Consider the following 25519-nt stretch of genomic DNA (forward strand, 5'->3'; position numbering starts at 1 on the left):
GCCGGTTTCAGCCGTCGTGACTCTATGACGATGTGAATTGCAAATTCTCGAACCCTTTGGCGAGAACCTCTTCCCCGCCCGCCATGGCGAACTCGTACTCGAGGTCCGGCTGGGCCTCCCGGTAGAGGGCGTTCTCCTCGCTGGCCATCTTGAAGTTGTACGCGGCCTCCTCGTCGCTGATGATGTTCTTCTTCAGGTGCCCGTTGGCGGCGGCGGCCTCGACCTGCAATTGGTGGCGGCAGCCGCGGTCGAGCAGGCCAAACATGAAGCCGGCCTCGTCGACAGTGGCACCGACGGTCAGCAAGCCGTGGCTCATGAGGATGGCGCCCTTGTTGCGGTCGCCCAGCGCGTCGGCGATGCGCTCCCCCTCGTCGGCCGCGAAGACGATGCCGCCGTAGCTCGCGTAGACAGCGTGCGCGTCGTGGAAGTTGCAGATGTCCTGCGACAGCATGTCCAGGGGCCGCGCGAACACCGACCACGCCCGCCCCGCGTCCGTGTGCGCGTGGCAGATGGCGTGGATGTCTCCCGGCCGCCGCTTGTGGATCGCCGAGTGGATCAGGTAGCCCGCGGCGTTGGCCGTCAGGGCACCGGGCGGCTTGCTCCCGCCCACGATCTTGCCCGTCTCGATCTCCATGCAGATCATGTGGCCCGCCGTCAGCAGGCCGAAGTGCACGCCCAAGGGGTTCATCCACATGTAGCCATGGTGCTCCGGGTCCCGCACCTGGCGACTCTCGTGCTTAGTATTGCTTGCTCTATCGGGAGGATACGGGCTGCAATCCAGGGCTGGATGCTGCTTACCGAGATATGCCCACTCTGGCCCTCTGTGAAGCCGTGGCGGGCGAAGTAGCGGAAGGTCGCGGCCATGTGCACCAGCATGTGCTTGCGATGCTCCGTGAACGAGGAGAACGTTGGAATGCCTAGTTGCTGATCATCAGCTCACATACTACTTACATGGTCTATTATAGTTGACCGGGGTTGTATCTCAAGAGTGGTAGTAATATGCCATCCCTTGTTTCGCCCATCGGCCGCAATGAGAATTGGAGGCGGGCCGCGAAAATGAGAGATGATGTGTGTACCTGGCATCACCGCGCCATGAGAAATGGCTTCGAGCGGCGTTTGCTCCTTTTGCGCAGCAGTTGTGGCATCTGCCTCTACCTCGTCGGCCTTCTTGGTCCGAGGCACGACAGTTGGAGCGAGCTCCGAAATCGCTGATGGGGCCATAATTAGGGGTGACGGACTACCTGAACCGAAAACTCGACTGTGATCTACCAAGTCTAGACAAGTAAGCAGCACTCTCAAGAGGCGGAAACGAAGGGTCTGGACAGCTATTCAAGGTTGTTGCGAAACAAAAGATAGAACCGCAACGGCTTTCGGTCGGGATTCGCGCGACACTTATCTCTTAGATATTGAGGGGCGGTTATAGCTAGTATACCGACGCCACCGGCTGGCTATCGGAGCCGGATCCTGCCGCTCTTAGCCGGCCCGGTGTCGGGAGTGATCCGACCCGGCGGTCAACCAGTTCATAATCATCTCCTGCGAATACTCTCTATTGATATCCGACGAATGAGAAATGGCCCTCCGTAGCAGACTTTAGCCTTCAAGCTCAACAGCACTACAACTATGGAAGCATCTGACGCTTCAAGACAAGTCAAGCCAATGGCGTCCCTAAGCGATAGCTGCTTTGATGGAGGGGTATCCAAGTCCAGGCAGATGGAACCTAATGGGATGATGGGACTGCCTCCATGCAAAAGGCGTGATGTGACGGCCTTTGACATGCTCCTCAATTGCACATGTCCATTCCTCTGGATTTCCCTGTTGCTATCTACTATGTCTGGAGAGAGGACCGATGGTTTCCACGTCGAGAATCAACCGATTTCCCCACCCCCCACCAAAGAGATGGCAGCGCACAGACCCGAAAGTAAGGTACCAGGCAGAAAAACAGGCGGTAAAACTGATTTTCCAGCTTGACGATAGCTCTCCCAAAAGTTTTTGTGGAAGTCAACAGAAGGCCGTTCAGGAGGATAGTAATTTCAGCGAAACTCGACCGTCTAGCCCCTCATTTGGTATCTTCGAGCTTCTACCAAGAATCCACGACTGCCGAACCGACAACGAGATTTCCCCAGAGCCCGTCAAAAAGCGTCGCTCAAGATGCAGGCCCCGGTTGTTGTTATGAGTGAGCCCCTCCATAAGCTAGGACCCTGATATGTGATGGACCGTGGCATGAGGCAGGAACTGACTACGGCTCGACAGACACCCAGAGTGGTGAGAGGCAGACTGGCCGCAAGGCTCAGATGTCTAACATCGCTGCTGCCAAGACGTACGTTGTCCCCCACGCTCGACATTCGCCTCGACCCAGCTAACAAGACCCCGCAGAGTCGCTGATATCATTCGATCATGTCTGGGCCCGAAAGCCATGCTCAAGATGCTGTTAGATCCCATGGGCGGCATCGTGCTTACCAACGACGGCCATGCTATTCTACGAGAAATCGAAGTATCCCACCCTGCCGCGAAGAGCATGATCGAGCTCAGCCGAACACAAGACGAGGAGGTCGGTGATGGCACAACAACGGTTATTGTTCTGGGTAGGAAAACTCGAGCCTTCAAAATCTGAAATCCCATGCTGATTATGCCATAGCCGGTGAGATCCTGGCTCAGTCTCTTCCCCAACTGGAGCGAAACATTCACCCCGTTGTTATCATTTCCGCTTTCAAGCGGGCCCTGAAGGACGCCCTCGCGATCATCGACGAGATCTCCCTGCCTGTTGATATCAACGACGACGAGGCCATGAACAGCCTGATCTCGACCTCCATTGGTACCAAGTTTGTGTCAAGATGGACCGAACTCATGTGCAAGTTGGCCTTGACTGCCGTACGGACGGTTACGTGGGAGACAAACGGCAAGCGCGAAGTCGACATCAAGCGTTACGCACGTGTAGAGAAGGTCCCGGGTGGCGAGATCGAGGACAGCTGTGTTCTGGACGGAGTCATGCTCAACAAAGATATCACACATCCGAATATGCGCCGCAAGATCGAGAACCCCAGAATCGTGTTGCTGGATTGCCCGCTGGAGTACAAGAAGGGCGAGTCGCAAACCCAGATTGAAGTCAGCAAGGAAGAGGACTGGAACCGCATTCTGCAGATCGAGGAGGAGCAGATCAAGGCCATGTGCGACTCTATCTTGGCCTTGAAGCCGGACATTGTCATTACGGAGAAGGGTGTGTCTGATCTGGCACAACATTATTTCGTCAAGGCAAACGTCACAGCGATCCGAAGAGTGCGAAAGACCGACAACAACAGAATAGCCCGTGCAACCGGCGCAACCATCGTCAACCGTGCCGAGGATCTTCAGGAGTCTGACGTCGGAACCCAGTGCGGCCTCTTTGAGATCGAGAAGATTGGCGACGAGTACTTCACATTCCTGACCAAGTGCAAATCGCCCAAGGCCTGCACGATTCTACTACGTGGACCTTCCAAGGACATCCTTAACGAAATCGAGCGAAACCTGCAGGATGCTATGGGAGTGGCGCGTAACGTCATGTTCCAGCCGAGATTGGCACCTGGCGGTGGTGCTACTGAGATGGCCGTCTCGGTTCGGTTGAATCAGCTGGCGAAGAGCATCGAAGGTGTGCAGCAGTGGCCGTACAAGGCCGTGGCAGACGCACTCGAGGTCATTCCCCGTACTCTGATCCAGAACTCCGGCGCCAGCCCCGTCAGGGTGCTTACTGAGCTGCGGGCAAAGCACGCTGAGGGCAACAGCTCTTGGGGTATTAATGGCGAGGCCGGTACCCTTGCAGACATGAAGGAATACGGCATCTGGGAGCCTGAAGCCATCAAACTGCAGAGCATCAAGACAGCTATCGAGGTAAGCTCCCTTGCAGAACCCACCGACTTTTGTTCACCCATGCTAACGTATTTGTACAGGCTGCCTGCCTCTTGTTGAGGGTAGATGACATCTGCAGCGCGAAGAAGGCCCAACAGGCTGGCGCTGGTCTTGGCGGAGGAGATGATTAGACCACTGAGAGGCGTTGAAGGCTGGTTGTAAAAGAGTCATACATACACCTTTGTACCAATAATTGGTTCTGGTAAAGATCTGATGAGATAGATGAATATGACGGCACTGCAGCCAATCCTGATGCATTCCAAGGCTATTAGTAGAACCTTTTTTACCAAGTGATTATCGCCCGGGCTGTGCAAACAGACGGTAAACGCCTCCTACCTCCCAGTCTTCCTTTATCCTACATAATGAGCTTTCTCTTGCCTGCCCATGGGGGGTATCTTACTCCACAGATCGTGCATGTGTTCAGTCCTCCTCGATGACGATGCCCTGCGGCTCCTGAGTTGCGCCAGACGGCGCATCCTTGACATCGGTGTCGCCATCGTCATCTCCCTTGTTGACAACAATGCGCGGACCCTTGTTTACGCCACCGCTGGTCGTCGTCGTAGCCGAGTTCTTGGCCGCGCCTCCTCCCGGTGTCTTGTCCTTGGCCTTGGCCTTGCGGGCCTTCATCTTCTCGCGCTTCTCGCGGTTGCGGCGCGTCTTCTCGTCGTCGCGGCGCTCGAGCTCATCGCGCTTTTTCTCGAACTCCTCGGTCGCCTTCTCGACCCGAACCTCCTCATCCATCAGGCGCAGGCGCTCGTACTCGCGCCGGCGGCTCGCCTTGTACACGTGAAACTCGCCGGAGCCCGCGCCAGCCGAAGAACCCTGAACGTTGGTCACAATCTCGGGCGGGGGCGCAAGGCCGGCACGCGACCGCCCGTTGGCGTCGGAGGGCAGCCGGATCTCCTGCTCGGGCCGCGCGAACAGCGCGTCCAGGGTGGCGGCCTGCTCGGACACGGGCGTCAGCGCACGCTTCTTGGTTGGTCGTTTCGAGCGCGGGTCCGCCGACGTCGGGACGGATTCGGGGCCTTCGCCGGACATGGCGACAGCGATTGGTTTGTCGGGCCGCTACTAGGCGTTCTCTGATTAACCGAGTTACTGTTGGGCCGTGGAGTTGGTGACTGCGGCCGGGTGAATGGGATGGTATGGTGTTGGTGATGGAGCAGGTGACCAATGCAGGAGAGTAAACCGCGCGCTTATCTCCGGCGGGCGTGGCTCGTTCTCCACCTATGGGAACAAAGTTAGAGCATTCAATGCAACCGCCAAGTGACGAAGCAAGGGCAGAAGGGATCAATCTACTGATATGATCTCATGTGAACACTCATTGGCGATGCCAACATGCGAATATGGTACGATAAGGCTGAGGCTGAGGCTGATTGATGGGCTCTAGACTCACAATCGGGGTAGCCCCACGTTTGCTGTTGGATCGTCAGCCTCACCAGACTTTTTTTCTTTCTTTCTTTTTTGGATTGCTGCACTGCCAGACTGCATGCGACGGGCAGACGGGATTTGTAACGTGAGCGTCTGGTTCGTCAGATGCGGCGGCGGTTGGGCGGAAGGCGGGCAGCAAGGGGGGGTTTTAGCGTCCTCCAGGGCCTAAGGTGTGCTGGGCTTCCCTGGGCCTCCTTGGCTTGCCGGACAGATGGGCCACTAAACACGCTGATAGCCGTCAAGGCTGCAGGCAAAAGCCAACGATCAAACGGGCGACCCCTCCAGAGATTTGGTCGATAAGGTGCTGAGGGCAGAACTGAGGGTGGGAGCGTTACAAGGGGCAAATTGAGGGGGACCGAGAGTCTGGCATATGAAACCCTCAGTGTTTGCTCAAGCAGAACTCACGCACCGAAGCTGCATCTCTCTGCCTTTCCGTTTTCTTTTCCTGAAACCAGAAACACGCAGAACCCAGCAAGACGGTTGTCACTGCCGGTGTTCTCTTTGCATTGCCCCCCTCCAAGACTTTTTGGTGGCCAAATATAGATCCTACTAGTTGCTATTTCTATCCATATCCATACCCTTGCCTTGCCTTGCATACGGCCTCCAAGGTCACGATCAAAAACCCAATATCACCTGTGACTCAGAAGCCTCTACATTGTTTCCCATCTTGACCCGAGAGAAACTTAACCTTTGGGAGTGGCAGCGAGAGCAACCCGAGCCCGTTCTGAATAAGCTCTTGTTCTTATCTCGTCTTCTGGTGCTACTGAGCACCTTTCTTCTGTACCAGGGTCTCCCTCACGCGACAGGCCAACACCACCCACACAACTCTGAGACATCACGCATACCAAGGTGAGGCCACAATATGGGACGACCACGCCTCATCATCCTGATTCGACATGCCCAGTCGGAGGGCAACAGTAAGTGCTACCATGCCTTTTTCTAAAGTAAACCCCCTCCCTCGCACCGCATAGAGCTAACCAAGCTTGCTTGTCGCTACAGAAAACAGAGAGATACACCAAAGCATCCCCGACCACCGTGTGAAGCTCACAACCGAAGGATGGACGCAAGCACACGAGGCCGGCCGCCGGCTGCGCTCGCTGCTCCGCGCCGACGACACGGTGCAGTTCTTCACCTCGCCCTACCGACGTACACGTGAGACAACCGAAGGCATCCTGACAACGCTCACCGCCGACGATCCGGCCCCCTCCCCGTTCAAGCGCAACTCGATCAAGGTCTACGAAGAGCCCCGGCTACGCGAGCAGGACTTCGGCAACTTCCAGCCATGCAGTGCCGAGATGGAACGCATGTGGCAGGAGCGCGCCGACTACGGCCACTTTTTCTACCGCATCCCCAACGGCGAGAGCGCCGCCGACGCTTACGACCGTGTCTCGGGCTTCAACGAGTCGCTGTGGCGCCAGTTTGGCGACGACGACTTCCCGAGCGTCTGTGTTCTCGTCACCCACGGTCTGATGAGCCGTGTTTTCCTGATGAAGTGGTACCACTTCAGCGTCGAGTACTTTGAAGATCTGCGTAACGTGAACCACTGCGAGTTCCTGGTTATGAAGAAACAAGAGGAGTCGGGCAAGTACATACTGGAAAACAAACTACGGACCTGGTCCGAATTACGCCGGGAAAGGGCGGCTCTAAAAGCCAAGGAAGAGGCAGATCGCGAGTCTGTTAAGGAGGACGGCCACGTGCCTGCCGTCAAGGTTGCGGAGGGCCATGTTTCGTCCCCAGCCGTTCAGCGTAGATGGGGCGGTTGCCCAGAGGGTTGTAGCCACGGGCAACATTTCAAGATCCGACGGGATCTTGCAGAGTTGCGCCTCGTTGATGAAAAAAGCGCTGCCCAAGCCAGCGCGACGCCCGCCAACTCAAACGGCCTCCGCGGCACGATTGCCAGTCGCCGAACCAACTCGATCAGACGCCCGAACAATTCAGACGACGACTCGGATGATCCACGTGGATTGATAGCCCCCTCTATTGACGTGACCAGAGCTCGTGAAGACGTGGTATCCTCGCCTGATGGCACGCCCTCATTTATTACGGTGGAAGACCGCTTGCGCTACGCCCTGAAGTCCCCTCCCAACAAATCACTTTCCAACAAGGCCATCAACTTGCTTCATATTGGTCGCGACTTCGGTGGCACACACTCGGGTGCTAATAGCGATGCCGAGATGAGCGAGGATGACGCCCGAAAGCGACTGGCCGACAGAGCGGCACGAGTCAAGGAGGGTAAAGAAACACCTACCAACGGCACTAACGGCATCGGCAAAGTTGAGAAGCTCGATAAGAGCGATGGGAAACAAGGGATTACCAATGGGTCCGGCCGTCAACCAAACGTTGTTAGGCTTGGTGACGCTCCAACGCCAGCCACCTCTTCAGACCACGGCAGCGAGGATGGCGGCGATGAGCGAGAGAAGGATGAGGACTGTGCCAGTGATGAGCGGGATAAGGACGACGACCTGGAAAAGGCAGAGAGGGAAGATAAGAGTTTCAAGGGTAGTGTGCTGTGAACCAGGTGCACATACACCTCGCAATACTCCAAGAACGGGATGGGCAACGAATGAGATATGAAGACGAGACAAACGAGGTTAGAATGAGCGCATGGACGATGTCGCCGCTTCACACCAAGAAAAGGCGTGTATAGGTAGATAGGCATACACGCCTCTTGCTATTTACGTAGGATATACCCCAATACAGTATGTTCATGATCTGTATAAAACCATCCACGATTAATTCATTCGTCGTTTTCCTACAGACTTTGATACAGTCTCACATGAAAATGGCTGCTTGGTTCTTCTGGTTTCTTCCCCCTGATCCTAAATACCAAGACCCGGCCGTTATATCAACAACGAAAACGAGCACTCAAGAATGTGTTTGCTTGCTTCTCCGCTAGCTAACCAGAATATATGCAAACCCATTTGTACCGAGCAGGCAAATCCATCGCCCAAGCCGATGCGACGTAAATGCTTTGCCTTTCATTACCCATCATGAATACAACAATCCAAGGGCGAGGTATATTTACTCCTTCCAGAAGACCAACCAATACCGGACCCTGACCTGACCTGACCTGACCTGACCCGACCCGACCCGACCCAGCCTAGGCCAGCCTTTCGAGCCCCTGGAAGAACCTGACAAATGTGTCCCGTTTGTGTCTAAGACCGTCCATCCCCCCCTAATCCTTCCTGGAAGAATTCGTGTAGAATCATACATAAAAAAAGCACGCCATCTATGACCATGAAAACCACCCCTGTGACCCAACTCCTTTGTTGTGCACAATTCGCACCGAAAATTCCGGGCCGTGTCTCTATTAGATCAATAATGCTTTCGCGTAGAAGGGCAGAATCCTCTTTCTCGGAGGCACCTTTTTGACAGAAAACGCCATGTAGATGCAGCAATGCTTGGCTTTGTTGGGGTTTTATGCAGTTGGAAGCAGTGGCGAAAGTGATAGGAGAAAAGAAAGAGAAGAAAAAAGTCGACGAGGAGAAAAGAACTAATCGAAGAAGAGGGTATCAGAAGTTTTGTTTAAAAATATTTGGACATGGCAGTGCTCAAGTCGGCGAAGTCGACAGGCTTCGTGACGTAGTCGCTAAAGCCGGCTGCCACACATTTCTCTTGGACATCCGACATGACATTTGCCGATAAGGCGATAATGGGGAGCTTTCCGTGCTTGCCCTCTTTCTCCCACTCGCGAATCTCGCGGCAGGCCTGGTAGCCATCTTTGCGTGGCATGTGTAGATCGCACTAAAGTCGTGCTGTTAGTAAGATTGCTGAATTCCGAGGTAGACCAGCATGGTTTCTCCCACTTACGAGAATCAAAGAGTAGAAGCCAGGAGGGCGGGAGAAGACGGCTTCTGTACACTCGACACCGTCGGCTGCTATCTCTGCCACGATGCCAACCTTCTTCAGATACCTGATGAGCACTTTTTGGTTGACGGGGTTATCCTCGACGAGAAGGACCTTGTATCCCTTGTTGCCAATGCGCTTTTCAACATCGAGGAGGTTCTGTTTCTGGGTTTCTACCATCTGCAGAGCGCTTGATCGGTTCCGGTCAATGCTGAGGTCTCGCGATTTTGCAGGATCAAACACGGCAGCAAATCGAGAGGGCTTGACGGGTTTGTAGACAAACGAAACTTTGTTGTCCGCCACAAGCTTCTGGTGGCCATTGTCAGAGATGAGCTTCAGCACCGACTGCCGCTGTACCGAGTCGGTCAGCACAAGAATAGACTTTGTTTCCCCGGTTGCCACCATTATCTGGCCGATGAAGGCAATGATCTCCTCCGGGGAGCCAAGGTTGAGAACAATATGGGTGAATATCACCGCCTCTTCGCCGCTGATGAGCTTTTGGGCCTCGGTGACAGTAGCCAATGCTGTGATTTGATGGGGAATGTCTTTGGGAAGAGTCATCTCGATGTGCTTGGCGGTTGCTTCTCGGCTGTAGGTCTGTGGGCAGACAATGAGAATGGAATACATCGGGGGACGGAAATGATCCAGGGGGCCGCCGATGTTGGTAATGCCAGGTGTTTGTGAACCGCTTGGTGACAGCCGCCCCGAAGGCATCTCCAATTTCATTTGCGACAGGTCTTGCCCGCTTGCTTTGGCAGCCTCGCTGAAGTGAACCAAGCCCACGTTCACCGATGATACCGATGACCTAGCAGTTGCCTGAGACGGTACTGATTTAACTGAAGGATCCGAACTCGCCGATGAGTCAAGCGTGGGGGACCGCACCGCAGTTTCGGAACCCGGACTAGAGGTTGCCTGAGAATCTGCAGTGACCTTGTCAAGCACCTGCGGCCGAACTGTCCGTGTGCTACTATCTTCGGACGGTTGTTGTACCTTCTCTGTGGGCGGTGTAACGACGATGTCTGGATGATCTGTATCGGTAGGTAAACCAAAGCGCGCGGAAAACGTGAAGGTCGATCCTTGGCCAGGAACTGCGGTGCCGTCCATCTTGCCCCCATGAAGCTCAACGAGCTGCCTGGAAATGACGAGACCGAGCCCACTGCCACCATGTTGACGCGTGCTGCTACCGTCGATCTGACTAAAAGGCTTGAAGATGAGCTCGGCTTCCTCCTTGCTGAATCCGCGGCCCGTATCGATGATGGAGAACTCGAGTACGATCTCCGATTCGCCCAAGTCGGGGTTGTTGTCGAGAAGGACTTTGCAGCGGCTGAAGACCTCCCCTTGAGCAGTGAACTTTATTGCATTGCCGATAACGTTGAGGAGCACTTGGCGGATGCGAACCTTGTCGCCCTTGACCCAGAACGGGACGTCCTCTTCGACCACGTAATTCAGTTCCAGTCTCTTCGCGATTGCCATAGTAGAGACCAGTTCGTTGACATCTTCAATCAGTGACCGCGTGTGGAACCACTCGAAATTCAGTTTCATCATGCCCGCATCTACCTTGGAAAGATCGAGGATATCGTTGATGATCATAAGCAGGCTGTTGGCGCTCGTCTGGATCGTGTTGGTGTAGTCTCTTTGCTCTTCGTTGAGTGTCGTATCTTGTAGGAAACTAACCATGCCAGAGATGCCAATCAGGGGTGTACGTATCTCGTGGGACATGTTGCTGAGGAATCTACTCTTCGACTCCATCGCCTCCTTCAGCTTCTCCTCGAGAAGCTTGTGGTCGTTGATATCGGTTGCCGACCCGAAATAAGAGCTCTCACCAGTACCGAAATCGATGGTATCAATCTCCACACATCTGATAAGATGCCATCGGTATTCCCCTGACTTGGACCTCAACCGCAGTTCCGCAGTGTAAGAGAGCCGGCCGGTACTATCAGTGGCAACCTTGACTATACCCTGCTTCTTTGCTAGTTCTCCGAGTCGACCTGCGGGCAAATCGTATGTAGAACTGCTGCTTGAGCTCGTGTTACGAGACAAGGTTCCAGGTCCACCTTGCTTGGTAGGTGTAGACGAGAATTTTTCGGTCGGTATCCTGCACTTGGCCAAGTCGTCCGGGTGGACGTAGTCCATAAAGCCAACTCCCATGGCGTCGTCGAAGGCTTGGCCAGTATAAGACAGCCACTGCTGATTGGCAAATGTGATGCCATCCTCCTCGGTGGCCGTGAAAATAATCTGAGGAATTAGATTGGCCAATAGCCGATGCTTGGCCTCCGAGGCCTCGACTTCCTCCTGGCGAGCGGCTCTGAGTTCTGCGACCTTCTGGTCGTGAATATCCATGTAGGAACCGATGTACTGGATGATTAAGCCTCTTTTATCTCTTGAAGCAACGGCACGAGCTTGGTGCCATCGGTAAACGCCGTCGAAGCGACGGATCCGGACGACGTGGGCGAATGGATCTCCGGTGCGTAAAGCGGTGGTCCACTGCTGCAGATACGCATCACGGTCTTCAGGGTGGAGACTGCCCCAAGGATCCATAACGAGATCTGCGATAGTTTGTCCGCGATATGTTAGATATTTGCTATTTACCCACATGATTTCCCCGTTGTCAGGCATAGCCACGAAGACATGGGCTGGCAGAGAGTCTAACATGAGCCCTTTCAGCCTGTCGGTTGGCGGGAGCATGCTAACTTGCGCAGTCGTAATGGTATTACTGCGTTGCAGTGACGGTGTTGCCACTGAAGGGGTTTGAACCATTGCCCCTGAAGGCAGGGATTGAAAAGTGGATGAAAACTCAGCCCCGTATGAGTGAAGCCTTGTGTGTTTGTGTCCAGTCGGATTCGACAAGCTTTGCGCCGCAATCTGCTTGACCAGCTCGGGGTCTTTCTGGATTGGACGTGCATCCTGCCTTGTTGCATCGTCCGCTGTCGCGCCTTTCTTCTTCAGCACGCTCTGCAACGTTTCTTCGGCTCGACCACTACTTTGCCCACTGGTTTCAGTTTCCGGGGTAGAAGGCAACGTTTCCACCCGCACACTTCTCCAGCTACCTGAACGACCCTGTGCCGCTAGAGACAGCTCTTTGGGATTCATGTTAGTCCGCCCGTTTTGAGCGGATATGCTCTCTGTAGATCCAGATGATTTCGGCACAGACGCGAAGTAGCCATCTCCTGCATAGTTCCCTGGGCTTGTGCCAGTTGTCCGCCTTTCGACAACAAGTCCAAAAGACGTAGGATCCCAATTAGGTGTGCCGCCAGGGGAACCAGCGGCACTTCGGGACGGGCCTGAATCGCTGGGGCTTGTCATACTTCCTGTGATTGATCGCTGCGAAGGGTCCTCCGAAGGTGGCCACGGCATATGCGCGAAGAGTAAAGGGTCTGCGATAGGTCGTCCATCAGGCCCAAGGGCCCCAAATCCAGAAGTCGTAGGTCTCTTGCGGTGAACACCTGAAAGCTCCGTCTCTAGGTTGGAGTAATGTCGACTAAGAGAGAAGGATGTGGCTAAATGTGCAGCAAGATGTTCTAGAGAGTAGCGGAGGTTGGATGGGTATGGTATCACGGGAGTCAAGATTGACAGAATTGCTATCGGACTTTGTTGATCCTTATTGGGTGAACTGGCCGAAGAAGGTCGTTCGGGAAAGGTATTGCCTTCCCCCTCTGATCGAAGCGATTGCGTAGACCCCCTTTTTGCTCTAGAGCCGCGGGATCTAATCTGAAGGTCTGGGCGGCTGGCTTGGAGAGAAGTATGTGTTTGAGAGGAATATGAAGAACAGTCCAGGCGTTATCAACGCCTATCGTTTCAGGGGCTTGAATATTAGTATAATCGTGAGGGCTTGGGCTAGGATTGAAAGAGTCTTCGTCCACCGTAGCATCTGTGAAAAAGGGGTTTTCGGAGGGATCAGCACGAACGGCGGGCGAAGGTGCAGGGGACTGTGACCAAGGAGACGGGGGCGTCTGTTCGTATTCCTCGTACTTTGGCGTTGGTGGCCGCGGCTCGTCATCAATGTCAAGTATCGACATGACATTGGAAATCTTGGACTTCTCTCGTGTCGCCGGTTTCCCAATCCGACCTCCACCCTTCGGATTAGCAGCGTTTCCAAGAAGAGAATACAATTTACTAGAAGAACTAGCTCTTGTTGGTCTCTTCGGCTTCTTTTTCTCTTCGACCGTGGGATTCCGCTTCTCCTGCGGTGGATCTTCCGTAGCGGCGTCGAGATAGGGGTAACTGCGTGTAAGAGCAATCACTTTGCCTCTCTCAATCACCCTTTGAATACCGTTATGGTCAATCAGAGGATCGGCCTCCAGGTCAAGCCCTTGCAATACCGGTAGTATGCGCCCCCTGACTTCTGAATGAACTGGAAGAGGTGCCTCCCAGATCGGGATGGATGGCTGCTCCTCCTCCACCGCATCATGCTCCTGAAGTGCCTCTTTATTAAGTTGGGGTAGAGGAGTAGTCGGAGAAGCCCGCCGAGGAGTTGGATAATAACTTTTGCTGCGGGGCAATGCTGTCGGCCTCGAAGGCGTCTGGCTGGCACTTCCAGGAGGCTGATTTTGGCGGGTATTTTTTTTGTCCTCAAAAGAGGTGAAGGAATGGCGACTGGGCATTGCTGGGCGTGTCGGCCCGTCCCCTCGTTGAGGGAAGTCGGCAAGCGAGGCCAGTTCGGATACGTCATCCCTGCTGCTTGGTACCATGCTGCTGCCTCGGCCCATATATCCCATGCTATACCCGTCTCCTTCAAGATTGTTGTATGTCGCCTTCTGGCCCCAAGGCACATTCTCCAGGTCCGTCGAATCGGCTGGAATGGATAGCGTCATCCTCTCAGCCTTGTAGTGCTCTTTCATTATTTGGACAACAGCACTCCACCAAGCATCCAAACCGGGCTCTGCTGTAAGCATCAAGGATAGTTCGTACAGGTTCGGCGTCGGAAGTAAAAAGTTGTCTTGCACGATTGGAGTTGCACCATAAGGTTGGAAGGTCATGGTTGACGCGGGTGTCGACGGGTCAGACCGCAGTTGATCGTACATTCCGAGATTATCAAACTGATCCCCTGCTGCGTTGAGTACGCTAGACTGCCCGCTGAAGGCTCGCTGCAATGCTGACGGCATGTAGCTGGGCGTTACCATCCTGGGGAACGGATAAGATGGTGTCCGAGCTGCCAGCCCAGGTGTGAAGGCAGGGGTGCTGCCGCCCCGAACGGTTTTGTTTGACTCTGTGGACGCCGTCGGCAGATCCGAGCTGGAAGTGGATGCCGTAATTGGGGAAACCGCCATCTCCTCACGTATTGGCGAGGGACGCTTCTCGGTCAAATGAGCGAGATGAGGACTCCGGGATAGCAGCTTGCGCCGCTCCAAGTCCTGGGCAAGGCGTTCTCGATACTGATTGATAATAGACTGGGAATCTATAACTTCAGGGTCGCCAGTCGCAATGCTAACCTCTTTCGCCTTGCTCTTTTTCACCTCAGCTACCAGAGAAGGGGGTGCCTCTACTGGCGAGGTATTTCCCTTAGGCGTATCGCCAGTCTCGGGTTTCGACTGTAAGATCTCTTGGCCTTCCCGTGCGCTTGGTCCACCGCCACGCAAATGAAGGCCATCGGTGCGGTTCGCGTCTTCGGAATCCGGCGACCATTCGGGAGCGTCCGTCGGCGCCAGTGATTGCCTGCGCGGGCTTAACATGACGTCTTCCTGGGGTGAACTGTGCCCAGGTAATAGGTATGAATTCTGGGTAGGTGACAGCTCGCGCTCGAGTTCCACATTTTTCTCCGAGGCTTCGCTATTCACTGCATTATCGTGGCCAGCATCGAGCGCATCATTTGACTGTTGGGTCAGTTGAGAGGTTGGCATTGGCATTCCTCCAAGTAGAAGCGCGCCCATGCACTTCGAGGCCAACGATAGGGATACCGCATTCGCTTATGTGACGATATGAGTTTTTCCGGTAGTTTCGTCGTGCGTCTACGGCGTAATCATGGCCAGTCCTTGGCGGTGATGTCGAATGGCAAGATGCAAGAAAGGATTTGGACAGATCGGTTGAAAGTGTCGAAAAAGGAGTCGATAGGGTGGCGGATGGCGTCGTGAAGCTGTCGCTCGTGTCGACTTCAGAAGCGAGTGGAAGAGTGTGGTGGTGGTGGTGTTGGTGTGGTGGTGGTGTGTGTGAGTGCGTGTATGTACGATGAGTTGAGCGTAGGTGTGTGTTTGTGTGTGTGTGTGTGTGGTCGTCGTTTCGTGGTTCAGGTTCGGTTCCCGAATGACGTAGCCAGACTTCTGATCTTTCTGTGGCAGGCAGCCCCCGGGAAGGAAAATCAGTGCTACAGGCTCCTACAGGCTGCTACAGGCTCTGAGTTGCACGGGAGGCCACTTTTTTTCTGGTCAGGACGGAAACTGAGTCGTGTGCAATGGCGAGACAATCAATGCATGCGTAAAGTACCTGTCGCATGTAGGCAGTGTAAGTAAGCAGAAGCAGGCCACCGTCGATGACGGGAACTTGAAGCATGCGACTTGACTGACTACTACCTACTACCTGCTACCTACAACTACTTACTACTCAGTGCAGGGCCAGCTAAAATCAGACAAGAAACCCCCCCCATAGCGGTCGAGGCCAGACGAGGGTGACCTGTCCTTGTTTAGATTGAAGCAGATGCGAAAACAAGAACAGCCTCATCCTTTCCATACTACTGAACTGATCTAAAGGTGTACATAAGTACTCATTCGCTATTGGCCTTTACCTACTTTTGCTCCTGCCAGGGTACTTGAATTACCCGCTTGCCCTTTGATTTTGGGGTTGCTCGCGATCAGGCCCGTCGCTAATCCTTTCCCCATCCACTAGAGAGCCACGCCTGTGGATGTAATTACATGTACAGATGTAGGCAAGTACTGCATACATCCGACCAATCCAGATCTTGTTGCATGCAGTGCTGTGGTGATGCATCTGTTTAATGGACTGCATACAAGATACCTACTTCTCCTGTCAAGATCGTCGAGCCTCCCATCATACTGATTCGGAAAACACCTAGCTTCGTGCAGCTGCCAGCTGCGCCCTCTCTGATCACCATCATAATCGTCAGTCTGGTCACGTGTGCCAGCCAGTCATTCTCTGGCGAAAGCCGATATGCTCCCTTCCTTCAAGTATCGGCCGCCTTACTTGACAGTCTGGTCATGCGCGGACCGTCCTAGTAGGCCTATTCTGGTCGCTAGGGGTTGACCGCTACCATGCCATGCGATCCGGAATTGCCTTGGATTTGATGCGCTACAGGCCACCACGGGGCCTGCCAGGGCATTAACACCCCATTCTATACATGTATTTCCAACAAGTCCATGTTTGGACGCCGCCAGTTTTGTATGTTGGCACATTGGGCGGCACCAACGAACGTTCGGGTCTTAGCACAACACCGGACCACGATACCAATCTGGGCCGGCTCCAAGTTCGGGAAGTTTTCCCCCTACTGCCTGATTCCCATGACAGGGCACAATGCCCATGATGGGCCCAGCGACCTATCTTTGGGCATTTGTGGAAGCGGGATGCGGCGGCTCGCTAGAGCACTGTGCCTTATGCTCGTAATGCGAGGATAAACATGCCATGTCTTACATATGCCTCATTAAGCTACCTGCAAACGGCTGCGGCGACATGCTGAGCTGAGCCGCCGTTACCACTTGCAGTGTTTTGACAGCCAGTCTGAAAGTGAAAGGTCCAATGAGGCGGTATGCACAGAACAGGGCTCTTCCTCCGACTACGTTACTGCCCAAAGACCCCTTGATGTAACGGCGACAACGCCCGCCCGCATCGCATTCGCCAGCCAGAGCAGGATATGGGCGTGAGTAATTTCAATCCTATCTGGTACTTGTAGGTAGGATTCTGGGTAGGAGACACTGGGGTTATTTATTTGCTTCGTCTCATGCGCCAATGTTGCTTTCAACGTGGCCCCGATCCTTGAGTCCCATCGTCCAACGGTGAACCGGGATAGACCCGACTGTTACCGACCCTAGGAGAAACTTCCTGGCCGTTCATCCTTTTTCTCGGTCGACGCATCTCGTGTTTCTCCCCCATATTCCAAGTTTTCTTTTTCTCTCTCTCTTTTCTAAGCATTAACCACCTACCAGGCTGTTCAGGAAAGCAAGGCCCCATCTGCTCGTCAGTCAATTGGGACGATACGACGATGGTGATCAAGCTGGATCTTCTCATGCGGATACTACGGCAACGCTGCCATGGCATGGCCCGGGCTAAAGTCGAGGGGCCATACCCTGGGAGATCTTCTAGAAGGACAGCAACGCTCGTGGCCCGAGTAAGGCATCTCCAGTATCGATTTCTTGGCTATTGAGCTGCTTTCTCGCTGCGGCGTGACTCGTCAGCGTATCCACCCGGGGCGGCCTAAATAGAATGTCCACGAGACTTAGATCTTTAGCACTTTCGAGTAGTGTGGCCCAATCCGTCAATAGCCACGATACTTGAGAAGGTCCGGTACGTTCCCGAGGAAGAACTACCATCCCAGCAGTGAAATACCAACAAGAGCCCGCCGCTTAACAGAACATTTGCTGGCAATTGCTGCTCAATAGTCCGTCCGCCCTGGGACGGCGCGGTAGTATGCTTCCGCCCGTCGTTGTAGTTGTACAGCAGGATGTTTTCTTCTTTCTTTTCCTCTAATGCAGGCGTCTTCCGGCACGAATGTCGAAATCACTGTTATGGCATCATGACGTGCATGCCATCTCTTCTCTCTCCCCCGCCGGCTGTAGATGTCTTGGCGTCCGCCGGAGCCACGACTGGGACAATGTTGTGTTCATATATTGGATGGTATGTAATGTAGTACAGTATTTTTCCAAGGCCTAGAGGGATATATCGCGTATCGCTTGTACGAGTACCGATTGGTCCCGGCTGTCTGGGCTTGTCACACCACGTATTACAGGGTCATTCTAGCTTCAAAGATTCAGGATTTGTAACTTCGCGCCTTTTAGGGTTTGTGGCAACGTGGTTCTCCAGCATTGGATTTGTTTCGCGACTATTTTCAGGGTCTATGGCCAGCCGGATAGTCGGTCCAAATCCTGTATTCAGTCGGAGTTGTTGCATGTGTTTCACTTCAGCTCCATCCGTGCCGAGTTGAGAGCGTGATATTGACTCGTCGGCACTCGTCGGCCGGTTTTCTTTCCACACCACTTGGGGAAAACAAACTCTGTTCGGAGAATCCGGTGTATTTGGTATCATTTTCCAGTCTTGTGCGCTGTGAGTTGTATCAGAAGTTTAGTGCCAACTATTTTCCAAACGCCGAAGAGCTTCAAAGGCCGAAACGACTGGAGAGACGAAGGGAGGCCCGAGATGGATACTCCGTTGAGAGCTGAAGAGTTGGCATGCGGCGGAGATGCGGTGGGCAACGCCGCTCTCAGCGCCATTCAACAACATGGCTAGTTGATACGCTAATCGGGAGTGCAAGGGGGCTTGCCCCTCCATTCTCGCGTGCGGCGAAGGGGTAGAGGGGGTCCAGTCTCGTCCAGTCTCGCCCAGTCGCTCCAGAACGAGCTGCCCGCCTGTTGGTCGGCATTAGCTGGAGCCAGTAGAGAATAAATAGTACAGGTCTAGACCACGGAGCAATCGCATACAGCACTGCCAGCGTCTATGAGGACTCCGAAACAACAAGTAAGATCTCGAGGTATCTGTATGAATGCAATTGCCAGTCCGGGTGGCTTGGTCCTAGACGCCCCCTATCGACCGGTCCTCATCCACAAAAACGGAGACTCGACGGAAAAGCTTTCCGCAAGCATGGCCAGCGCGCTAGTTGTTGTACGGTACATATAGACGACAAGACGATTGGAAGGTCACCGTGCTGGCCTCTTAAGCAGCCATGTTCGGGATCGAGATTCCGATTCCATCGTCCGCTTTTCGTTACTGGCTGTTTGCATTGCAGTGGCAAAGGCGGGCTCGGCAGGATTGGTGGCAGAGCCAAGACAACAGCTACACATGTCAAGTCAAGACTGCGCTTCTCAATCTGGAGCAAAGCAACGAGTAGAGCAGCCACATTTGGGGTGCGTGTGTGATACGGGTGTCTATCTCAAGGGGGTGATTGAGCCTTGCGGGGATGGAAGCCCGTCTGTCGATCAAGCCCGTACTTCCTTCACCTTTGGCTATCGTTGCAACCTCAACTCCCTGGAGCTCCTCAAATAGATGAAGGCAGTGGTACCGGCCTCGGCCCCCAAAAACGCATGCTCATAGCGATATATCCTCCACTGTAAAAAACCCCTCTGATTAGTCCAAAATTACCTAGTATGGCAACAGCATCAGCAGTGGTTGTGGCAGAGTGGTCGTCATGCTCATCGTTACCTATGCCGCCCAATGAGAAGGAGGAGGAAGTAGCAGGCTTAATCGTTGCCCCGAATCTTCTTACTTCTGGCCAAAAGGTCCGCAAAGCTTCCCGGGCCAAAACCTTGACGACACCCACGTCGGGCCGCAACGTCCCCATGTACCGGACGTGGCTGCCGGTGTGCCCCGCCGGCGTCTTCACGGGGGGCTATCTACGTCGTGTCGATGCGGCCGTATAAGCCGGGAGACATAGAGACGGTTCGATACATTACTCTGGGCTACAGCGTAACCCATGGCGAGCCGATCGCGTGGGGCTGGGACGCAATACGTAGCCTGGGGATACTGGACATCGACGCCCCTGAATGGGGCAACGCCCCCGTCACCGCCGATGGAGGAGATCCATGGGTGAATTGCAGGGCTCGGGGGAGGAAGTCCCCGTCTTGTGGGCTTGTGGGGTGACACCTCATGAGGCAGTGATGAAGGCAAACATAGAAAGAACGGTGATGGCCCACGCCCCTGGTCGCATGCTACTTCTGGATTGCAGGTACCAGGACATTGTCAGCGCGGCATGACTCTTGTCGCTGCACAAAGCGCTACTCAACTCAACGCATGATGTCTTCGATCGGTGCACTGTTGTCAAGTATGTTGACATGTCATCTTTGGTCTAATCTTGCTCCAAACACGACAAGTTCATTAGGTTCAACAAGTATAAGGCAGATCTTCAGGGGATTCTGTGCTGTGCTTTCGTCTTCTGTCCCTGGGATCTCCATGGCTTGGACGACGCTGTCCTTCACTTCAACTATACAGGGCCATGTGTACTTGATCCCCTCCATGGCATCCGGTATGATCTCCATGGATTAACGACACTGGAGTCATCTAGAGGAATGTTTTCCAGCGATCGCCGCACCATAACTATGCCGGCGGCAACAGAAAGGGTGCGGACCAGCTCTAGCGGCAGAGCCGAGTACTTGTGGTAGCGCGAGTAACTGCGAAGCAATTATATAATGGCTTGCGGCGACTCATACCATATCTCCACGTCCTCGCTGTGACTGATCCTTGGCCTACCGCAGAGATGCCCAGGAGGTCGGTGGAGAATGATCATTGCTGTGTGGAAGATCATGCTACGAAGATGTCAGTCAGTTTCTATGCTGATCGGTCCATCAGTGGTGTATAAACGTACTGCAGGTGAAGGACGAACGGATGGACCTTCCCGTTACTTCATTGGTTCCAGTGTAGCTTGCTCGGGAGTGTCGCGAGCCACTTGTTGAGCTGCACGTGGGTTTGTTGCGCGGTCGCAGCGAGTACTTCTCGATCGGCATTGTGCCTGTGGTTCTCAGACAGTTCCGTGATCATTGTGTGCACGATCTCGTAGAGATCTACTCAGTATATGGAACTTCCCGGGAGCGCGTTTCTATCTTCGTACGCCGTTGCCGAGGTATCCTTGGCGATGTAGGTGTCCAGAAGACTTTGCCAGTCATCGGGATGAGGTATTCCTATAGTATTACGCACATCAAATTCATGGGGGCACAGAGCCGGAGGGCGACCGAAGTACATGCTTATCTGCTTGTCCGAATTAAAGGATGCCCAGTAAATACGGCGAAGTATTTCTCGGTCAATTTGCGAATCCGACGGCTTGTCAGAAGACCAGTTGTTTGGGTCAAAATGCACTTCAATATAACAAGCCTGTGCTTTCTACTTCCCAGAGAGGCGCATAAGTATAGGGTCGATGGCTTGGAGGTATAACGTGGCTGATGCTGTATTTTTGAAGTCTTACACTCCACGGGTACTTCCAAGAAAGAGCGACGACTCTTGGCAATGGCTAAAAATATGCTATTGTTGCCTTTTTTTGTCGCTACGCTTAAAACCACCTTCCGTGTCCACGATCGATTAAGGGGTGGGCGGGAAGAACTGAAGTAGAACATGTAGTTCCGTCGAGGTTCAATGGAAACGAATCGACTCGTCGTTTTGGTTGGACGGCACAAGATCCGCGCTAACCAAAGCTCTGTTGATATTCCCTTGCGACAAGCAGCAAACAAACAAACGTCGTCTTTCACGTTTCACACGAATCGCTATCTCTCGGAAGCATGTAAGGAATTTCGCCAGCCAGTATCCGTAGTGGGAGTTGGCTGACCCCCTGCTCAAGTGATATCGCTGTTGGTAGGTGGTAGGCGTTGCCTTTTCACCGGCAGCAGCTAACCTCGTTAGACCCTTGGATTACGTACGTGGCAATCAAGACAACCTCAACGACATCACATTGTCCTTCTCAAGGCTGGTGCTTGGGGTACAGCTCGTGTTGGCCGGCGTAGAGCTGCCAAGTCGTTACCTTGAAAAGGAATGGAAGCCTCTGGGCATATTACTAGGTCCGGTCATGACCTTGATGTGGCTCGTCACTAGCCTTCTAATATGGGCTTTGGTGCCTCGCCTACCCTATCTTCATGCGCTTGCTGTAGCCGCGTGTGTTACGCCGTCAGACCCGATTCTATTAAATGTGATCATTAAGGGCAGATTCGCCAAAAACAATGTGCCGAAAGAACTCTAGAAGATTACCATTGCGGAATCGGGTGCTAACGACGGGCTCGGATACCCATTCCTGTTCTTTGCTCTATACATAGTCAAAAATAGGGGCGATAGCGGTCATGCTGCCAGTGGAGGGCCCCAGGGGGCAATGGGCCAATGGTTCGACGAAACCTGGGGCTACACCATTGTGCTTAGCCTTATATACGGTGCTGTGGTCGGTCAAGTCTTCTTACACCTGCTACACTTTGCCGAGGAGAAGAAATGGGTAGATCGTGAGAGCTTCATAGTGTTTGCTCTCTCGCTGGCCCTGTTTATCACCGGAACGTGTGTCATGATCGGCAGTGACGATGTTCTTGCATGCTTTATTGCTGGGAACACATTCACGTGGGACGACTGGTTCCGGCTCGAAACCCCTGATGAGGTAAGTGAAGTTCTATGAATCACAAGGTGGCAGGCGTGCTGACACCCGTAGTATGTGATCAACCATTCGGTGAAATGCGCATTTCATTTCCTGGCTAATTCCTCTACAGTACGCTTCAACCCATCATTGACATGCTCCTGAACGTCGCCATTTTCATGTGGTACGGCGCTGTCTGCCCAAGGTCCCTATTCCTCGGGAACGATGTCATTCCGATTTATCGACTCATCCCTCTTGGCATTCTGATACTGTTCTTTAGACGCCCGTCAGCCATTATGGGCGTGCACAACTTTATTCCTCATATTGAAAGCTTCCGCCACGTCACTTTCATGGGGTTCTTCGGCCCTGTGGGAGTATCTGGTATCTTCTATCTGTATATCACACTTCACTTTCTAGACGGTCTCAAAGTTGATGGGAAACAGAGAGAATATATGGTAACCTTAGGAGAGACGGTGGAGGTACTTGTATGGTTTGTCACAATATGCAGTGTCGTGTGTTCTTCTGTCACCTGGGTTCGCGCCGTATGCTAAGTCATTTTCAGGTCATTCATGGGTTGACCATCCCCCTTGAAAAGTTTGGGTTGCAACTCCCTCGGACTATCTCACGAAGCCTCAATTCGCTAAGCGATGACGGCAGGTCAGAAAGTCCTTTCCGTATCCGAGAGAGAGTCGGTAATTCGTTACCCCCTTTCGGTCTCAACAAAGACACCGCAAGAAATCGCAGTGAGCCGACCTCGCTTCCTGTTTCAGGCTCAACGACATCTGCACGACCACTCTACCAAATCGGTGGCAGTGTCATCCCCGAGGATATCGATAGGCAAGTGGTAACGTCGAGTTTACCCAATCGTACGATTCGCTTCCCCGACGAAGACTTATCGGGACAAGCCACACCCAAGGCCGACCGGCGGAACGGGCTCGGTCGGTTGCAAATAGTGACCAACTGCCGAGTGCGACCGCTACTCAACCTCGAATCTACGAACACCCACAGTCAAAAACTAGCTAGATATGCCATATATCCTACCCAGGTTCTGTTACAGCTGCTGTATCTGAAGGCCTCCTGGGGCTAGTTATTCGAGGGCAGCAACAACACAATGTTAGTAGTTTCCGTTTAAATAAATTCTAAATACAAAAAACTACACGATGATTGGATGTATGTTGCAACTTACCCATCCATCATCTTTAGCGTCCAAGGCCTATTTTATCCCCTGCCATGAGCCCCCTATATTTCTGATTACGTTTGCCTGACGTTCTGACGTACATGATTCTTAACATGTTCGTCGGCTGTGATAGATGATGCCTGTCGAACGTATCTATCTGAATCTTCTCATCGTGTAGCCAGTTTCTGGGTCTGTGCTGTTTATCCTTTTGTTCGACGACAGACAGCGGCTGGAGCAAGACTATCCTTACCGCATTGCTTGTATATCTGCAGATAGAATACACGCACTTTGACAAGATCAAGCTACACTATTCATCTCGACCAGTCCACAGACTGCGCTTTGGGCCCATAACAAGTCGATCGATACTTGTCAATCCATAGCCTTCTGGATTTTTCAAGCTGTAAATCAACTAATTTCTGCGCGTGTTCATCTCGTCTCGGGCAATGACTGGGCGAACCGACGGGGTTCAGTATTGTTGTCTTGCCTGAGCCCGTGTAACGGTCCTTTCTCCCAATCGATCCAAGGCTTTTGGAGCCTGCCTAATCGGGTAAGACACAGACTTCCGTACCTGGATCACATCATAGCGATTGGCGGGGGCGATTCCAACTCTGTGCGTGGTAACTCAGCAGGCAAGCTTTTGGAACAGGTTATGATTAGAGGAGCCTGTGCATCTAGCCGATAATTTCGGCGAACAATGACAGCCCTGGCAGACAGAGGCCCAGATGCTGCTAGCTGGACATGCATGCAGCCAGGCACCAGGGCTCTCTCCCTATAAACGGGGGTGATGCGTTGATGCCACCACGCATTACGCAGCTGCAAGTGCTCCAAGCTGTACGCATGGATGGTGCTTTGTGACAAAAGGGTTGATGATCCTTGAAGCGGATTCGTAGCCCAGTCCGACCTGCGATACATATGGTGGCCATACATACATCATGTTCGAGGATGCGGAACCGGACTGCCCAGCCTAGCGCAAAGTGGTGGCTGCAGCACCGATTTCAGTTCGAGGAGGCTGCTGTAGAGATAACGCTGCTGCTTGGCCATATGCAGCCCATGCAGAGTTTCGCCGCAATCTTTCTCGTCGGCAGGCCTTGCGTACTCCACCTCTTGAACAGCCATTGGAACCCAACCCACCACCTCCTCTTCTTGTTTACATCGAGTCAATTTCGTATATGTATATGTGTATGTATATGTTATGTAGGTGTGCTGCAGCTGGTTAGCCCCAGCCTGGCCACTGAGCGATATAATGCGCAGTTACCTCACGCATCCAAACCGGTTGGCCTGCCATATACGGATACATCGATAATGCCCCCTTCAGGTCGGGGATAACGATGGTGCTTGACGCACAGTGTTCGAAACTACTTGCTCGGAAATTTTGGAAGCTTTTGAGTTCCGGCTCGCAAGCCAGGACGTAGGAGGCGGCCGCCGGGTCGAGGACAAAATATATGAATCCCGCTGACATTGACTGGCTGAAGACGACCAAGATCAAGCATGCTTGCTGCAGTCGGTCCTACCTGGGAATCAAGACCAAGGCTGCCCATCGACTTACATGACCGAAGTGGGTTATGGGGTAAATGCTCTCCCGTGGTTGGCATATGGCATGTAGTCCAGACACGGAGGCCGAGTGACATACGCTGATTGGACCTGCTTTAACGACCCTTTGACAGTGGAAAGCTGCGTTTTTTTTAATTGTTTCACGGTAACAGACAGTGCCGATGCTTGATCAAGCTTTGATACGGCTACGAGAGTTTCAGCACGATATCTATCTATCTACAGACCTCAACACCTCTCTGCCGGTCAAGATAACGGTTGCGTGGGGGTTTTCCTCGGTCGATCATGATGGCAGGTATTTTGGACAGATACTTGAGGTAGGTGCAGTGGCCGTGACCGCCTGAGCAAGGCACCATGCACCCAGAGCGATCTGAATTGAGTTCAATCTTCTACATGGCCAACCTAATAAGTGTCTCCAAATGTCTCGAACTTCGAGGTTGGCCGCCTATCTATGC

At 53.4% G+C, this 25519-nt stretch overlaps 8 protein-coding genes across 8 annotated transcripts; 5 read left to right on the forward strand and 3 right to left on the reverse strand.

Annotated features, from left to right (window-relative positions):
- Positions 1-22: 22 nt before the first annotated feature.
- PG998_009697 (class II Aldolase) lies at positions 23-1221 on the reverse strand (the record flags this gene model as incomplete). Its single annotated transcript, XM_066876513.1, has 2 exons — positions 23-790; positions 952-1221. 2 exons carry the CDS (start codon positions 1219-1221, stop codon positions 23-25), a joined length of 1038 nt encoding a protein of 345 aa, XP_066728669.1.
- Positions 1222-2148: 927 nt separating this feature from the next.
- PG998_009698 (t-complex protein 1 subunit gamma) lies at positions 2149-4010 on the forward strand (the record flags this gene model as incomplete). Its single annotated transcript, XM_066876514.1, has 5 exons — positions 2149-2173; positions 2251-2317; positions 2374-2582; positions 2636-3861; positions 3921-4010. The coding sequence occupies 5 exons, from the start codon at positions 2149-2151 to the stop codon at positions 4008-4010; spliced, it is 1617 nt and encodes a 538-aa protein (XP_066728670.1).
- A 289-nt stretch (positions 4011-4299) lies between these two features.
- Positions 4300-4917, reverse strand: PG998_009699 (uncharacterized protein; the record flags this gene model as incomplete). Its single annotated transcript, XM_066876515.1, has 1 exon — positions 4300-4917. One exon carries the CDS (start codon positions 4915-4917, stop codon positions 4300-4302), a length of 618 nt encoding a protein of 205 aa, XP_066728671.1.
- A 1252-nt stretch (positions 4918-6169) lies between these two features.
- On the forward strand, positions 6170-7820 carry PG998_009700 (Phosphoglycerate mutase-like protein; the record flags this gene model as incomplete). The annotated part of the gene is made up of 2 exons (XM_066876516.1): positions 6170-6224; positions 6307-7820. The coding sequence occupies 2 exons, from the start codon at positions 6170-6172 to the stop codon at positions 7818-7820; spliced, it is 1569 nt and encodes a 522-aa protein (XP_066728672.1).
- Positions 7821-8832: 1012 nt separating this feature from the next.
- Positions 8833-14996, reverse strand: PG998_009701 (hsp90-like protein; the record flags this gene model as incomplete). Its single annotated transcript, XM_066876517.1, has 3 exons — positions 8833-9051; positions 9118-12650; positions 12830-14996. The coding sequence occupies 3 exons, from the start codon at positions 14994-14996 to the stop codon at positions 8833-8835; spliced, it is 5919 nt and encodes a 1972-aa protein (XP_066728673.1).
- A 4452-nt stretch (positions 14997-19448) lies between these two features.
- Positions 19449-19664, forward strand: PG998_009702 (uncharacterized protein; the record flags this gene model as incomplete). The annotated part of the gene is made up of 1 exon (XM_066876518.1): positions 19449-19664. The coding sequence occupies one exon, from the start codon at positions 19449-19451 to the stop codon at positions 19662-19664; it is 216 nt and encodes a 71-aa protein (XP_066728674.1).
- Positions 19665-21586: 1922 nt separating this feature from the next.
- On the forward strand, positions 21587-22493 carry PG998_009703 (Na(+)/H(+) antiporter C3A11.09; the record flags this gene model as incomplete). Its single annotated transcript, XM_066876519.1, has 3 exons — positions 21587-21946; positions 21968-22363; positions 22473-22493. Coding segments are annotated over 3 exons (777 nt in total), but the record flags the coding sequence as incomplete, so codon positions are not given.
- A 1-nt stretch (position 22494) lies between these two features.
- Positions 22495-23426, forward strand: PG998_009704 (Na(+)/H(+) antiporter 2; the record flags this gene model as incomplete). Its single annotated transcript, XM_066876520.1, has 2 exons — positions 22495-22851; positions 22902-23426. The coding sequence occupies 2 exons, from the start codon at positions 22495-22497 to the stop codon at positions 23424-23426; spliced, it is 882 nt and encodes a 293-aa protein (XP_066728676.1).
- Between the last annotated feature and the right edge of the window lie 2093 nt (positions 23427-25519).

The sequence above is a fragment of the Apiospora kogelbergensis genome (genome assembly GCF_038363985.1).
Source record: "Apiospora kogelbergensis strain CBS 113332 chromosome Unknown utg000006l_segment0_segment0, whole genome shotgun sequence".
Lineage (NCBI taxonomy): Eukaryota > Fungi > Ascomycota > Sordariomycetes > Amphisphaeriales > Apiosporaceae > Apiospora > Apiospora kogelbergensis.